The sequence below is a fragment of the Anabrus simplex genome, chromosome X (genome assembly GCF_040414725.1).
Source record: "Anabrus simplex isolate iqAnaSimp1 chromosome X, ASM4041472v1, whole genome shotgun sequence".
Lineage (NCBI taxonomy): Eukaryota > Metazoa > Arthropoda > Insecta > Orthoptera > Tettigoniidae > Anabrus > Anabrus simplex.
In genome coordinates this window covers 197,900,222-197,918,118 of record NC_090279.1, presented here as the reverse complement: position 1 = coordinate 197,918,118, position 17,897 = coordinate 197,900,222, and the positions used below count along the sequence as shown (strand labels likewise).

Sequence of the window (17,897 nt, the reverse complement as noted above, 5' to 3'; positions counted from 1 at the left end):
ATCATGCAATGAATACAAAGAAATACAATTGCCATTTGCGTAAGAAAAAGAAATTACAAACCACTTTGTAATATTGAAAAGATTATTGAAACAACTCAAATCTACTTGTACCTGAAGTGCATCGTTATCGTTTCTTGTTTATTTGAACAACTTAACATCGTTTGCAAACAAAAAACATTAGATAACTGTACAACATCTGTCAAATAATTTATAAATATCAGAAAAATCAGTGGACCCAAGTTGGACCCTCGAAGCACACAAGAATAAACTTTTAGTATAGCTATACAAATTTACGCTAGCCAAATTATTTCCTACTGTTAGCGTTGTTCAGTATTGTTGTTACTGTGTCGGGGGGGGGGGGGGGTGCTATGAGAGTGTGTATGCAGGGTTCAATTTTTCCTTTTATACTAATTGTTACACAGTGCTGCATACTCGGAAGAAATTTTCAAGGAAGTACACTGCTGGGATTTCAGACTCTTACTACTTCCACTAAATTGCCTTTTAAGTTTTGGTTTGACTACTTTATTAATTTCAGTTTGTTTTTCCGTATTTTTAAAACTTTTTGTCATTTGTCAAATATGAATGCAAATGAACTGATATATTTGGGTTTTCTTCTTCAAAATGCAATTGTCATCAGTATAATAGAGTTTTAAGCAATTAAAATGATTAAAACTTCATTTCGATTGAACTACGCCTATTATTTCATACTGGTACCTCTCTTATATTTACGGATTCTTACGACAATTGACCTATTATTAAAGTACCGCCCGCGATCGTGCCCAAGGTTTCCAATATGGCCCTCAAGCGCTTACAAATTAGAAACTCCTAAGGTAGATCGTGGGAGACTACTGGCGAAAATGAGGGCTATTAGACTAGACTAGACAAAAGAGTAGTTGAATGGGTGGCTACATTTCTAGAAAATAGAATTCGGAGAATTAGAGTAGATGAAGCATCATGTGATCCTGTAATGATTAAGAGGGATGTCCCACAAGACACTACTTTTGGACATTTATATTTTCTTATATATGTATAAATTATTTGAGTAATAGCTGCCTCTGTGGGTCAGCGGTAGAGTGTCGACCTCCGGATCCCAAGATAGCGGGTTCAAACCCGACAGAGGTAGTCAGATTTTTGAAGGGCGGAAAAAAGTCCATTCGACACTCCATGTCGTACGATATCGGCATGTAAAAGATCTCCGGTGACACATTTGGTATTTACCCGACAAAATTCATTAAATCTCAGTCATAGACGCCCAAGAGAGTTTCGGTTTACTCGGTCTGCCATCTAGTGGGAGCCTATAGTAAAACGGAACGTCGAAATTGACGAGCAGGCAGCCAGATGGCGTCAAATTGAAATGTCTGCACACGGTAGCTGGGGCCATACGATTATTATTATTATTATTATTATTATTATTATTATTATTATTATTATTATTATTATTGTTATTATATGAGTAATGAATTAGAATCACAGATAAGGCAGATGATGTTATACTGAATAGAGTAGTAAATGAGTTGCAGGGGAACTTAGACAATGTTGTGAGTTGGACAGTGGATAATGGTATGATGATAAATAGGATGAGTAGTCAAGTTGTAAGGCTCACCAAGAACAAAAGTTCTCTTAGTTTTAATTATTGTGTTGATGGGGTGATAGTTACTCATGGGAAACAATTAAGTACTTAAGTGTTAATATAAGGAATAATTTTCATTGGGGTAATCATATTAAAGAGCTTGTTAAGGAAGGTTATGAGTTGGTTCTGGAGAGGGCGTATAATTCTGTAGTTTATGTTTTATGAAGTCCTAAAAATACCCTATGCAAGAAATTAAATTTAATTACATATATTTCTAGTCAACCAAATTTGATAAATAATACACCAAATTAATCAGCAAATTCCAAATAATGTTTCTGTGTAAAGAAATGAAAAGTTTTCAACAAAATGGTCATTTATATTCCCTTTAAGAGTACAGTTGTATAAATGAAATAAATCTACAAATGTGACATTCGGATTTTATATTCTGAACAGTTCTTTTTGATCAAAACAAGAAATTTTGAAAATGTAGAATCAAAGTCAATGTCTATGCTCTTTAATATCGAATTATTAAATTTTTACGGTAGAGTTTTGTGCTTCGATTACAGTAGTAAGGTTTCCTTAGACGTTAAGCTAGATGTTTTCACAAAAAAAAAAAAAAAAAAAAAAAAAAACCTGATCAAGCAAAACGCTATTATCCAACATGCCATTCACACATGTGTATAGAAAAAACAACTGCGTACGATATTTCTCTTCGATTCTTTAAGGAAACAAAATTAACATCACATATCAGGTGATATTCTATCCTAATAAGAAGAACGATTGTAACGTTTTAAGTATGGGAATCTTTAAATAATCCTTTCCATTTTCTCCATTTTGTTACTATGTGATTTAGATTAAGGTATCCAAACTACAGAGGCATCTTTCAGACGACTTCTTATGAAAGAATTAAGAAGTAATGAAACTGAGATCTGTCAAATAATGTATAAACATCAGAAAAATTAATGGACCCAAGTTGGACCCTTGAGGCACACCGGAATTAACTTTAAGTATTGCTCTACAAATTTACGCTAGCCGAATTATTTCCTACTGTTCGCGTTGTTCAGTATTGTTGTCACTGTGTCGGGTGGTGCTATGAGAGAGTGTGTGCAGGGTCCTCTTCCCTAGCGGCTATATCCAGAGCGCTGCAGCCGGCCGTGGAGTCGGCAGCAGTCGGGAGCGTGTTCCGCGAAGTTCCGACCGACTGGTGAAATAGATGATTTAGAAATTATGTTAATCCTGCAACTTCGCAAAAAAAAAAAAAAAAGACAATCCTTGAAACATCATGAGGTACAGTAATTCTCTTTTATCCTGTCAACTGATAAATCCCTCCAACCTGGGTTTCAGAACATCTGTGTGATCGTTTGTCGTAGACAATGATCTAATTGTCACAATAGTAATATTAGTGATATATAGGGAGCCGAGTTTTATGCAATTACATATTATTTTGAGTATGTTTTAATACAGTTTACTAAGTTTATCATTCCTATTATGCACCCCGAAGCGTAAACACTGACAAACACATATTGGCATTATTATTATTATTATTATTATTATTATTATTATTATTATTATTATTATTATTATATCAGACTCGTTGGATGAATGGTCAGCGTACTGACCTTCGGTTCAGAGGGTCCCGGTTTCGATTCCCGGCCGGGTCGGGGATTTTAACCTTCATTGGTTAATTCCAATGGCTCGGGGGCTGGGTGTTTGTGCTGTCCCCAACACCCCTGCAACTCACACACCACACATAACACTATCCTCCACCACAATAACACGCAGTTACCTACACATGGCAGATGCCGCCCACCCTCATCGGAGGGTCTGCCTTACAAGGGCTGCACACGGCTAGAAATAGCCAGACGAAATTAAAAAAATTAATTATTATTATTATTATTATTATTATTATTATTATTATTATTATTATTATTAACAAATACATCGCAATTGGAAAATATCCCGGTGGCAATGGTCACTTACAGTAATGTAATAATAAAGTTGAAACATAATTACCCAGCAACAGCGACAAAAACAATAGTACGACAAGCAATTCCATGAAAAGAAGATGTTACAAGAAGTACTATGAGTTTAAAATTCTAAGTCCAGCATCATCATATACAAATTCATACACAACTTAAGTATTTCTCCAGTGCTTAATACTATGGTTTACAATACTATAGGATTAGTTTACTGCTAGCTTATCATTTCAAGTGATAATCAAATAATGTTAAAACATAAGTACCCAACAACAATCACTACAACAACAAGAGTACAACAAGCAATTCCATGAAAAGGAAATATTACAGTACAAGAAATACTACTCGTTTAACATTCTTTACTCAATGAAATTTAAAATGCTCTTATGCTATTAAGTGAAGTTTATATTTTTTAACAGTGTATCTAACGTCCTATTTTTAATGTTGTGGTTATTAATGGACTTTCTGTGGAAGTTTGAAGACTTTCTGGTCAATGGCTTCGTCATTACATTACATTTAGACAGCGATTTAATTTGCTGCTCAAGTTGTTACCCTCTAACTCGCTCGTGTTTTATTTTTGTCAGCGAATGGCAATCACGGAGAGATAAGGTGACGGGGAATACCGAGACTACTTCAGCAACTAATATTCCGACGTGTGATTAGTCATTACAGAATGGTACCATTTTTTCAAAGATGACGCGTTGCTTTTGCCACAGTTAAACAAAACATTACCTTTTTTGTAAATACCTTATCTACTCTAGCACATCATACTCTACTTTTCCATACACAAACATCCGTTTGTCTTTATCGGGAGTGATTATGTGAAATTTAAAGCAAAATGTTTTTCAATTTCTATCGAATATATATTCAGGTTTTTAACACATAAAAGATACATATTTTTCATATTTTTAGCTCATAAAAATCCGCTCCCAGACTGATTTGCCTATGAAATTTTAATTTTTCACAACTTGTTAAAATACTTTTGAAAATTAGATTAAATGTGGCATTTATACTCATTATTAAGCATAACTCAAGATAGTAAAGTAGAGCTCGGAAGTTGAGACCAATAAATTGCCAAAAAACGGAGCTATAAAAAAGACTAAAAGTATCCAAAATGGATCTAAAAACAAGCAAAAACGTCGTAAAAATGCGATCCGAATTCGTTCATAATTTCGGTTTTAATGAGTGAAATACTTTTTCTTTCAGACATTATACATTTTTAATTTATAATTTAAAAAAGGAATTCCGGGTTTGTTAAAAAAGGTACTTGCAGAATTTAGAGTGAAATATTTTTTCCATCTGGAATGAATCCTGCGAACCCGCAATGAGCATTCTGGAGAAGGAAATTAGTAAAACTGAAATCAGATCTGGCGTAACCACTCTAGAGTTACATAAATTGGAATTCGGTAACCTTACCTCAGTTGGCATTGCAGTACATCACAATAGTCATCTACAGTTTCTTAGGTGTAAAGGATGTCGGTTTTCAGACAGCACTTTGGGAAACACCCAGAAACTTACCTCCACATCAGTGCATGTTAAGGGTTCCAGTGTGAAGCAAAAACACTTCCATTAAAATGTTCTCCTTACAATACTTCACGTGTCTTGCACACAATTCCAGTGTATGGGACCCTCAGCAGGATTACTTGATTCAAGAACTGGAAAAAATCCAAAGAAAAGCAGCTCGATTTGTTCTGGGTGATTTCCGACAAAAGAGTAGCGTTACAAAAATGTTGCAAAGTTTGGGCTCGGAAGACTTGGGAGAAAGGAGACGAGCTGCTCGAGTAAGTACTATATTTCGAGCTGTCAGTGGAGGGATGGCGTGGAATGACACCAGTAGACGAAGAAGTTTGAGTGGTGTCTTTAAAAGTAGGAAAGATCACAATATGAAGATAAAGTTGGAATTCAAGAGGACAAACTGGGGCAAATGTCCTTTCATAGGAAGGGGAGTTAGGGATCGGAATAACTTACCAAGGGAGATGTTCAATAAATTTCCAATTTCTTTGCAATCATTTAAGAAAAGGCTAGGAAAACAACTGATAGGGAATCTGCCACCTGGGCGACTGCCCTCAATGCAGATCAGTATTGATTGATTGATTGAATTTGATAACCCTGTTTTTAGCACTAGCTTTATTTTCATTTCATTTACTCTCTTTCCAGATGTGGTTCAAAAACATGTATTCACTAGAGTAATGTTAAAGAAGTGATGGATGAACTGATAATGATTCTAATTGAGAATGGACAGTAAAAATATAGTGGAAAAAAGGTGAAGTTGAAAAAAAAACTTTTAAGACTTAAACAAAGCTAAAAAGGACCAATAAGCCAAAAATGCCAGAGAAAAGGCATAAAGGACAAATAAAACTCACCATGTTCTGGCCTACACTGACCCAGAATGAACATATATTGTGTTGGGCATCATCTTCGGACACTGGAGGAAAAATAGATTTTTCCTCAACTTCCGAGCTGTAGTGATAAGAAATCAGACCGGACTTTAATTGCTTTATTATATTTACCAAGGAGACCCCCGTTATAAATTATTCCACGCGCTTACCGGGTACTGTAATACCTCTTAATTACGTGCCAAGTGAATTTTTGTAGATTTCTTTGTTGTAATATCATTATTATTGTCCGACTCAGTGGTGTAGTGGTTAGCGTGATTAGCTGCTACCCCCGAAGGTCCGCGTTCGTTTCCCGGCTCTGCCACGAAATTTGAGAAATGGTACGAGGACTGGAACGGGGTCCACTCAGCCTTGGGAGGTCAGCTAAGTAGAGAGGGTTTGATTCCCTCCATAGCCATCCTTAAAGTGGTTTTCGGCGGTTTCCCACGGTTTCCCACTTCTCCTCCAGGCAAATGCCGGGATGGTACCTAACTTATGGCCACGGATGCTTCCTTCTCTCCTCCTTGCCTGTTGCTTCCAATTTTCCCATCCCCACACAAGGCCTCTGTTCAGCACATCAGGTGATGTTGCACTGCCGAGGTACAGGCACTCCTTCTCAGTTGTATCCTCCCGACTCAAAGTCTCACACTCCAGGACACTGCCGTTGAGGTGGGAGGGTAAGCGGATTAAGAAAGAAAGAATTATTATTATTATTATTATTATTATTATTGTTATTATTCATTTTTCACAAATTGTATATACATTTCAGGCATGGTGAATGAACAAAGGGCTTATCGCCACATACACGAATGTGCCTCTATCCCCAATTAAAAATTACAATATTAAAACTTTACAATTTTAGGGTACAGATTGTGCTTATATACAGTTAGAATATTTACACAGACGTTTTATTTACACAATACGATATTGATTGGTATTTCACGAACTATTTTGTGGTTTTACAGAGTTATTCTTGTGTGTTTAATTAAAAGATTTAATTTATATTGCTTCGCATAGAACTTCGTCCTTGTTGCAGCTCATTGATCTCTTCAAATAAATAATAAAAATAAATGTTAACTGTATGTATTTACGCGTCGCCCTATAGATATGATGTACACGATTTTCAACTGTCAGCGAGCCTGCCACCAATTAGCCTACCGAACCCGAAAACTGTACATTCAACGCTAATCTCATTTGGGACATTTTATTTTTCACCCTTCTTCAACACTCTCCCCCATGCCGATGGAGGCTGAACTTGAATGGGTTTCAGAGTGCCACAGTTCAACCCAGCGAAGCTGAAAGGTATGGATTCGACACTAATATTGGTGATTTTGAATTATTTTTAAATGTCACTTCTCTAAAACCACCAAACGTAGGGATGCTAGCAGTGTCTTATCCCACAGTATTTTTCTTCAGATAGTAAGTTATATCCCGTAGAGTCCGGATTATTAGGTACTGATAGGTAACAAGTGTACCCTACACTGTACAACGGTTATGCTATGAGATTTGCATAGATATTAGGGGTACAGCCTATAGAACTCCTTGAATTTATGCTACTCTTCCTACATTGTAGTACAACGGGTTGCATCACACTGCCTACAAACCAAATTACTTTGCATTCTAACCTATTACCACCTAAATATCCGAGGTATATAAACTGTGTACCAAGTTTGGTTGAGAGGTATGATGGAACATACATTGTACATACATACAGTACTTAACAGTAAATGCGTAAATAAAGCGCAATATGAAACTTCACAGCAGCACTAGTTCACGAAAATCGCCGCGGAACCGATGTTTATTGTCAGGCCTTGAGATTTGAGACTCTACCTTTACACCGCACTTATACTGTATATATACAGTAGAACCCCGTTTATCCGAAATAAAGGGGGCGGAGCCACTTCGGTTGACGCGTTTTTTGGAAGACACATGGTAAATATTTTGGGAAGTTAAATGTCGAAATAAAAATGCATAAACTCTGTTAAGCAAAGGTGCATACTGTATATTAACATTAACATGTTTACATAATGTCACTCATTGAATAAAATCAGTGATTTTCTTCTGAATTTTCTTGGTGCAGCGCTGTCGCGCCACCGTTTAATCAACAATACATCAGCTGGTGTAGGTTCATTGCTTTGTTCAACAAAGCGCAAAGCAATCTGAAATAATTAAACAATATATTATTACAGTACCGTAGTTAAAGTCCGCCTCTGTGGTGTAGTGGTTAGTGTGATTAGCTGCCACCCCCGGAGGCCCGGGTTCGATTCCCGGCTCTGGCACGAAATTTGAAAAGTGGTACGAGGGCTGGAACGGGGTCCACTCAGCCTCGGGAGGTCAACTGAGTAGAGGGGGGTTCGATTCCCACCTCAGCCATCCTCGAAGTGGTTTTCCGTGGTTTCCCACTTCTCCAGGCGAATGCCGGGATGGTACCTAACTTAAGGCCACGGCCGCTTCCTTCCCTCTTCCTTGCCTATCCCTTCCAATCTTCCCATCCCCCACAAGGCCCCTGTTCAGCATAGCAGGTGAGGCCGCCTGGGCGAGGTACTGGTCATTCTCCCCAGTTGTATCCCCGACCCAGAGTCTAAAGCTCCAGGACACTGCTCTTGAGGCGATAGAGGTGGGATCCCTCGCTGAGTCCGAGGAAAAAACCAACCTGGAGGGTAAACAGATTACGAACGAACTGTAGTTAAAGCGTGTGGTACTGTATTTTAATGAAAATTCGAAATGAATCTTACCTCCAGTGTATTAAATCCATCATCTGCTGTAACTCAGTTCTCAGAACTGCTATTGTCAAGGTCGGGGTCGTCTGCATAATCTTCATGAGGAATAATACAATAATAATAATAATAATAATAATAATAATAATAATAATAATTTCTGGTTGTTCAAGAAAAGAATGTATCCTGGAACGAACTAGACAGTAAGAAACTGGTTTGTTTTATGCGACTCGCGCATTCTAGCATAAGTCATAATATAAAAATAGGGTTTGCCTAGTAGCTCTCAGCACATATGCCGGCCCCGTGGTGTAGGGGTAGCGTGCCTGCCTCTCGCCCGGAGGCCCCGCGTTCGATTCCCGGCCAGGTCAGGGATTTTTCTCTTGACCTGAGGGCTGGTTCGAGGTCCACTCAGCCTACGTGATTAGAATTGAGGAGCTATCTGACGATGAGATGGCGGCCCCGGTCTCGAAAGCCCAGAATAACGGCCGAGAGGATGCGTCGTGCTGACCACACGACCCGTCGTAATCTGTAGCCCTTCGGGCTGAGCAGTGGTCGCTGGGCAGGCCAAAGCCCTTTCAAGGGCGTTAAGTGCCTTGGGGTTTGGGGTTCTCAGCACATATAGCAAGAGAATTACGAGAGAGCAAAAGAAAAATATTAAAATACAATTTTGCCAGAGCATTTCGGTTAAGCGAAGTTCGTTTAAGTGGGGTTCTACTGTAATTTACATGTTTTTACAATTTGTTTTACGTCGCAGATAGATCTTATAGCGACAATAGGGAAAGAAAAGGCCGCGGCCTTAATTCAGGTACAGCCCCTGCATTTGCCTGGTGTGAAAATGGGAAACCATGGACAACATCTCCTATTTTCAGGGCTGACGACACTATCTCCCGGATACAAGCTAACAGCTGCGCCCCCCTAACAGCAGAACCAACTCGCCTGGTCGCACTTCTATCAACGCACATTTTTTTCCTTTCTTTTTTTTACGATGTCTGCTACTAGGTCATGCATGAATTCCCTCCGAACATTACAGGCGTAACCTTCATTTTCCCTCGAAGTTGCTCCGGTACACATAGCGCGTAGTCCGTTGCGCTGTAACACACATACGTGCGCGCAACTAGCCCCAAGACAAAGGTACATTAAATGTGTTCTATCTCGAAAACCATTCGGAATAAGGCATATGTCCATATGAAGTGTTTTTGCTTTAAATGATCGTTTCTGTCATATCCCTGAATATTGACCTGGGACACCGTATAAAAGAGATCTTTTGTTGTACAGTACTTTAAGCCGAGTTTACACGGGGACAACGCAGGACAAGACAAGACAATGTCAGACTTCGGTAAAACAGATCCAAGGAAACTGAAGAAAATTATTACATATCTTGTGCGCCCAAGTATTAGATATAGTACGAGATGAATTAACCAAAAATAATAAAAGACTGTGGATACGAAAATGGATGTCACGCAGTTGTTCATTAGGATAACCTATTTTATTATTAAAGAAATTAGAAGATCCTCAATAATACAAAACGTGTATGAGGTTGTCAAAAGATTTTTTTTTTTAAACTTTCGAACCACGGTATTTTTAACTTACAGGCTACACACCAGCGCCTCATCGCATAAAAATCTTGTATTCTTGTTTATTTCTATCAGTATGTTGATTTGAGGCTTTTGATGCTCTTTTTAACTTCCTTTCAATCTATGCCCCTGTGGGTGGGGGAGGGGGTAGAATAACACTCACGGTATCCCCTGCCTATCGTGAGAGGTGACTAAATTTGGCCCCAGGGGCTCTCAACTTGGGGAGGGGGCGTGGGTTGGCGATCACTGGGCACTTAGCTGAGTGCTGTCATTGCTTCCACTTCTTGTGCCAGGCTCCTCACTTTCATCTATCCTATTCGACCTCCCTTGCTGTTTTCCGACCACGACGGTATTAGAGCACTCGAGGGTTAGGGAGTTTTTCATTTTCACGCTCTTCGTGGCCCTTGTCTTCCTCTGGCCGATACCTTCATTTTCAGACCTGTTGGATCCCTTCCGATTTTTCTGTCTGGTTAGTGTTATATAAAGGATGGTTGCCTAGTTGTACTTCCTCTTAGCACAATAATCACCACCACTACACCTTTCAGTCTAAATCTAATAGTAAATCTATAGTTTTCGATCGTGTTGTCGTGACATTGTTATTCCTATATTCCCCATAGGCATTCATGATCACTACAAAAACTAATGAACTATACTGCTAATAATAAGAGTTGGTGTGTGACATTTCTTAGAGGGAGGTCCCTTTACTGCCTGCCGGGGCGGGATAAAGGGAGTGGCTGTGTGATTGCCATGGAAACGAGGGAGGGGCGACTGCGGTTGCCATGGAGATAAAACTCCAGGGCAGCTCGTCTTTCTGGGAGTTGCCAAACCTGTCATTGTCACTGATAAGAACCTGATTGTTTGTATAAGAGTGATCGCAAATGGGACGACACCACCTGGCCAGGTAGTCTACAGCAGATCACAGCAGTCAGAATGAAAGAGGGAACAAGTGAGCCGGAAGCGAGGGGTAAGAGCATGTAGAAAAGAATGCTTGAATGTGGCAACATCGTGAAATGGCACGTGCAATGCTCCTCCCTCCAACCTTACCTGTCAGACGCCAACTTTAATTAAGTCTAGTATAGGAATTTAAATCGTAATCCTATTTTGGCGGCATTTTGACTAACACTTAGGCGAAGTGTGTAGAAGCCGATGGCCAAGATTTTTAATAAACCATAAAATGAATTTCCCTTGATAATTACGTGTTTTCTTTACCATAAAAACCGACAAAAACTTATGCATACACGTGGTACTGCGGAGCTCTTTGCCATCTTGGTAGCTCCGCGGTATGTGCTGAATCTCATCATAGGATCACTAGGCGCAGGATTGAGAAGATGAACTTACTCAGAGATGCTGTCGTGCCACTAGCGACCGCATAAGAGCCAAATGCCGGGATGGTACCTAAAACTGAAGGGCTCGGCCGCTTCCTTCCTTCTTCCTTGTCTATCCCTTCCCATCTTCCCATCCCCCACACAAGGCTCCTGTTCAGCATAGCTTGTGAGGTAACCTGGGCGAGGAACTGGCCCTCTTCCCAGTTGTATCCCCGACCCAAAGTCTCACTCTCCAGGACACTGCCCTTTAGGCGGTAGTGGTGGGATCCCTCGCCGAGTCCAAAGGAAAAATCAACAGTGTAGGGTAAACAGATTAAGAAAGAAATAAACAAAGAAAGACAGTTTTTTCGACAGAGATTGTCAAACCTATTTCTTCCAAGAGATTGATTTGTATTGTTGCATCTGTCAGGCTCTCTCGCAATTTAGCGAAATCGTCTGTAAATGCCAGGCAATTACATAATTTCAACAGCTTTGTTCTTTCTCCGTAAAGTTATTGGCGAAATGTTATGTTTTTTTAAATTTTTAATTCCAAATTCGTACAATATCTGATATATTATTTTCAGCCTGCCTGCAGAGCGCGGGTAAGACTCGTGGCAGTGAAGAGTACCTGGGCAGCTCGGCAGGAGCGCTGCTGGACGACAACAAGCAGTCTCCAGAAGACAAGGACGCCGCCTCCAAGAAGAGCTCGCTGCCCGTACATCCCAAGTTGGTGGCGGCAGGCGCGGCGCTCGAGATGAAGCCGCTATGGGACGAGTTCAACGACTTGGGCACCGAGATGATCGTCACGAAGGCGGGACGGTAAGTCGTTCACTTAAGTCTTAGTTATCTTAGAAGCTGTAATCGTGTGCTTCTTAACTTTGAATCAATCAATTAATGATCTGCATTTAGGGCTGTCGCCTATGTGGCAGATTACCTATTAGTTTTTACCTGGCTTCCTTGAAAGAACTTGGAATTTATCGGGCATTTTCCTGGATAATTCATTCCAACCCCTTACTTCTTCTTCTTCGTCCTAATATTATTATGTTATTTAGTTGTCCTATTGATAAATACTGTATGACTAAAGATATACAGAATTAAATTTACGATCGTTTATGTCTTAAACATTTTTACCGTACCAGCTATGATAATTGAGGAATTCATTAAGTTCGTATTTTGTTGCTAGGTTCATATTAACAACGAGCCACGAAAAAAAAAATGGGTGAACAGAATTGAATGAAAATAGGTCTTTTAAGTCAGGGAATAAGGTGCTACACCAGTGCCGGATTAAGGTGTTTGGGGGCCCTGGGCTATTTAAAAATGTGGGGCCCCTTCTTCGTAACAACACATAAGACTAGCATAGTCGTTATAGAACTACTTCCACTTAAATTGATGAATAGGGAAATGTTGAAATAGACTACAATTTTTCTCTATTTTTCATGTTAATATTTCATAATGCCAAAACATCTTTTACATTTGTCTCATCATCACTATCAAATCGACATACAAAACAGAACTTACGTTTCTTGGCACCACTAGGATATTTTCTATCCATTTTACAAAAACATTACAGTTGTAACTTACGAATGGTTCAATAATCAGAGGTGAACTGGAAGTTCTCTTCCTGATGCAAAGATATAGTATAGCATGCGCATTCCACCGTGCTTCCCCTGTCCCCTCCCGCTCACTTCCTAGACCTCTTATCCCTTCCCCCTCTGCCCGTACTCGCAAGCTGCCAGATTTAAATTTTCATTAGCAATAACCTTTACAATAATTACAGTGCGTAAGTAGCGAGGATTTGTGTCTCTAGACGGTAACTGTTTCTAGCAGTGATGAAATACTAACGCGGACAGCTGATAAGATGGAAGGAAGGAAGGAAGGAAGGAAGGAAGGAAGGAAGGAAGGAAGGAAGGAAGGAAGGAAGGAAGGAAGGAAGGAAGGAAGAGTGCATGTTCGATATTTTGCGAGCGAAATATTCATATACTTACACGAAGGTGGAGCAGCAGGCCTTTTTGTACAATTTTAGGTTCGGCCAAGGGCCGGGGCCCCTTAGCACGCGGGGCCCGGGGCTGCAGCCCCTTTAGCCCCCCCGTTAATCCGGCCCTGTGCTACACTATTGGCTATAAATAATTTTATAAACGCTGCATGAAAAGGTAGTGAGGGGAAGATGCCTAAAATGTAATTGTTAAATGCCTATGCCATTGGTCCTATAGAAAAGTTATAGAGAACACAATTTGTGATCATTTATGTCTTATTCAGTTTTACCGTACTGACTCTGATAACAGAACTAATGAATTTAGACTCTTGTTGCGTAGTCCATATCAACGCCGAACATTGTTAACATGGAAATATTGCTCAGTGGTGTTTATATTGGCGATGGTTTTTGTCATGATTGCCCTACGGTGTAAAACCGCGTGGTCCTTGGTCCATATCGCCAAGAAAAAAATGTGAATATGATTATAAAAATGAGAAATAATCATAAAGGAACGGTCCCTTGCTTGAAGGATAAGACACGAGGGAGTAATTAGATGTCACAGAGTCAGAAGGAAACTAAATGTGAAGGACTACAATATCGAAAGCTCATAAAATTAATCAACAATAACATTACATTGAGCATTGTTTGTTGCGATGTGCTTCCTCTCTTCTGCTGCAAGTCATCTCCGATAGATGGGAATAATACTGTGTCCCGAGTAAAACAGCCCGCCTGAATATTTGCGGGGAATAGCTGGGGAGTTAAATAACTTTCACTTATTTTGGAATGCCATTCCTCTGGTTCATAAATTTTCTGATAACTAACACACTGGTTCATCATAGTATTCCAGCTATTATATCCTTATTCTGAGGCACTGTTTTGAATGAGCAGTGTGCACACTTAATGCAGAGGCTCACTTATTTAGTAGTAGTATGACCTGGTCTAGAATAGCAATTTTGGCCTATTCCAAATTATAACTCAAAATTGAACCCTGAAAAGAGCCGTTTCCTAAGAAAAGCTTCTTCCTCTTCACTTCTTATTAAATATATATTCATTTTATTCCAAATTAGCAGCGAAGAGGGGGTTTCTCCTCTGGCTAGGAGGTAAAATTTGCCTCCAAGTCAGATAGTTCCCCCCCCCCCCCGCCAGTGTAGTGAATTGAGATTTTCCGAGTCATCGGGTACTCCCACGAAACAGATTAGTAAACGGGCATAGTTTTTGCCCTGGGACTCTCCACTATTCGAGTCTGCCCCCGCCCCCCACACCTCCTCTCGCCGATAAAAAACGAATAGTGTTCATGGATTGCGGCTGTCTGCGGCCTGTTCATTCAGTAGGGAAGCACGGGCACGCCAGCTAGTTTCAAATATGAACGAAATTACGTATTCAGGTTACTGTACTACAGAATGGCTTTGTGGCCCCCCTGAACCCGTGAACCCCGCCGGATGTCCGGCCTTAAGTTACGTCCCTGAATCAGGGCAATATCTAGCCAATTTTTTAGTCATACTGCGATATTTTTTTTGGTCATTTTTAAGGTCATATTCGCTTGCATGAGTAGACGATTTCTGGTCCTAGAAGTTGTTAGTACTGTGTGTAGCGGCTGTCACCTGACGTCTGTGAGGGCGCAGACGATCCCCAGATCGTGCTGTCGGCCACCCAAGATGACGTCTTGACTCACTGACTGCAGCCAGACAAGAACCCGAAGAGGCGCCATATGCCAGCCATAAGAAGTACTACAAACAGCTTCTCTTGCAATAATTCTTACACCATGTGCGCCACGGAGTGTAGGCTAATTGTTGCTTTAGGAAGACAGAACACGGAGATACTTGCTCACTTTCACTAATAATTTACTTTTATTTCAACCCCAACGCAGCGAATAACACGTTTTTCACAAGAAACTATTAAACATAGACTATCATCTTCTGCGTCTTCTACCGCTTCTCTCACACCTGTGGGATTGCGGTGTGATGCATATCTGGATTTGGCCCTGTTTTACGGCTGGATATCCTTCCTGACATCAACTTTATGTGCAGGGATGTATACTCAGGGGTATACACTAAGGGCACAACCTTACTCTTTCTCCCTAATTAATTATGTAGTCAGTGATTTATAGTTGTTTTCTAACTATTGGCCGTAACCGTGTTGAAACACCGGATCCCGTGAGATCTCCGAAGTTAAGCAACATTGGGCGTGGTCAAGATTTGGATGGGTTGCCACGCGCTGTTGGTGGGGGATAAGGGAATGGAGGAGCGGAAAGGAACTGTCCACCCTACCGGACATAAACTCCGGCTCAGACACACCTCTGTGGAGGTTCGGACCTGCCTTCGGGCAGAATACACCCTTACCTCTTAAGTATTGGGTTCGATGCAGTGTCGCCAACCATACAGTTTAGGGACCTTACTTTTTCTTCTTTTCGTGACTTGCGAGAATTACGTATTGTCTCTGCCCTATTGTGAACATCACGTGTTGCATTTGCGAATATAAGTAAAACATATTTTCTTTTGTTTTCTGTAGGATTGTAAATATGTTTTGATAATACCAGGTGAGTAGAATTGTAGCATGTTCGAATTAATTTAATAGCGTAGTTGCTGTGAAATGATGAACACAGCATTTTATTAATTACGGTCTTATTTCAAATCAATCAAATCAATGAATACTGATCTGCATTTAGGGCAGTCGCCCAGGTGGCAGATTCTCTATCTGTTGTTTTCCTAGCATTTTCTTAAATGACTGAAAAGAAATTGGAAATTTATTGAACACCTCCCCTTCATATAAACGAATATTTGCCCTAATGTGTCCCCTTGAATTCCAACTTTATCTTCATATTGTGATCTTTCCTACTTTTAAAGACGCCACTCAAACTTATTCGTCTACTGATGTCCTCCCATGCCATCTCTCCACTGACAGCTAGGAACATACCACTTAGTCGAGCAGCTCGTCTCCTTTCTCCCAAGTCTTCCCAGCCCAAACTTTGCAACATTTTTGTAACGCTACTCTTTTGTCGGAAATCGCCCAGAAAAATCGAACTGCCTTTCTCAAAGGTGCCAACTATTACGGAATTACGGTAAAATGGGAAATGATTACGGAAAAGCTGACATTATCACGAAAAAATAATGTTCTACGGAAAGAAAAAAATAGAAGGAAAACGTTGAGTCCTTTCCAGCCGTTTTCTTAAAATCAACGATACTTATTTTGCTACCCGTAAGTGTTGTAAAATTCATTGCGAATGTGAAGGAGCTCTTATTGAGAAGGAAGGAGCATGCTTTGGACTTGATTCGAAATTTATATCGGGGGTGGAGGACGATTACCGATAATCCACTTCAAAGGTTGGCACCTCTGCAGTTTCTTTGTTTTGTTTTTTCCAGTTCTTGAATCAAGTAATCCCGGTGAGGGTCCCATACACTGGAACCATACTCTAGTTGGGGTCTTACCAGAGACTTATATGCCCTCTCCTTTATATCGTTACTACAACCCCTAAATACCCTCATAACCATGTGCAGAGATATGTGTCCTTTATTTACAATTATATTTATGTGATTACCCCAATGAAGATAGTTCCTTATATTAAGACCTATACTAGACTTAACTAAAGTTGGCGTCTGACAGGTAAGGTTGGAGGGAGGAGCACTGCACGTGCCATTGCCACATTCCAGCATTCCTTTCTACATGCTCTTACCCCTCGCTTCCGGCTCACTTGTTCCCTCCTTCATTCTGACCGCTGTGATCTGTTGTAGACTACCTGGCCAGGCGGTGTCGTCCCATTTGCGATCACTGTTATACAAACAATCAGGTTCTTATCAGTGACAGTGACAGGTTTGGCAACTCCCAGCAAGACGAGCTGCCCTGAAATTTTATCTCCATGGCAACCGCAGTCGCACCACCCTCGTTTCCATGGCAACCACACAGCCACTCCCTTTATCCCGCCTCGGCAGGCAGTAAACGGACCTCCCTCTAAGAAATGTCAGACACCAACTCTTATTATTAGCAGTATAGATATTTACAGTGATCCCCATAAGGAACGTTCATACCATCAACGCAGTTATTAAAACTGAGAGGACTTTTCCTATTTGTGAAACTCATAACCTGACTTTTAACCCCGTTTATCATCATACCATTGCCTACTGTCCATCTCACAACATTATCGAGCTCATTTTGCAGTTGCTCACAATTAACTTATTTATTACTCTATACAGAATAACACCATCTGCAAAAAGCCTTATCTTTGATTCCACTTCTTCTTTCGTCCAATACTTACGTATAGAATTTGATTAGGATGTCTGTAAGAAGCAAGAAAGATCTGTAAGAACTCATGCGGAAAGGAAAGCAACATTACCTCCTCTAGTTCAGCTGAAATGGAAGGAAATTTCAGTATCAACGTAACTTCCTCGGTGCCATTCACAGACTTAGCCGTTGTG

General features: G+C 40.2%; 1 protein-coding gene across 2 annotated transcripts in view; it reads left to right on the top strand.

Annotated features, from left to right (window-relative positions):
• The window catches only part of org-1 (optomotor-blind-related-gene-1), a 231,011-nt gene that overhangs the window by 15,088 nt on the left and 198,026 nt on the right, over window positions 1-17,897 (top strand). For both annotated transcript variants that reach the window (XM_067158842.2, XM_067158841.2), the window contains exon 2: window positions 12,101-12,335. In XM_067158842.2, the coding sequence (XP_067014943.2) occupies window positions 12,101-12,335 (235 nt within the window). The remainder of the gene's footprint in view (window positions 1-12,100; window positions 12,336-17,897) is intronic.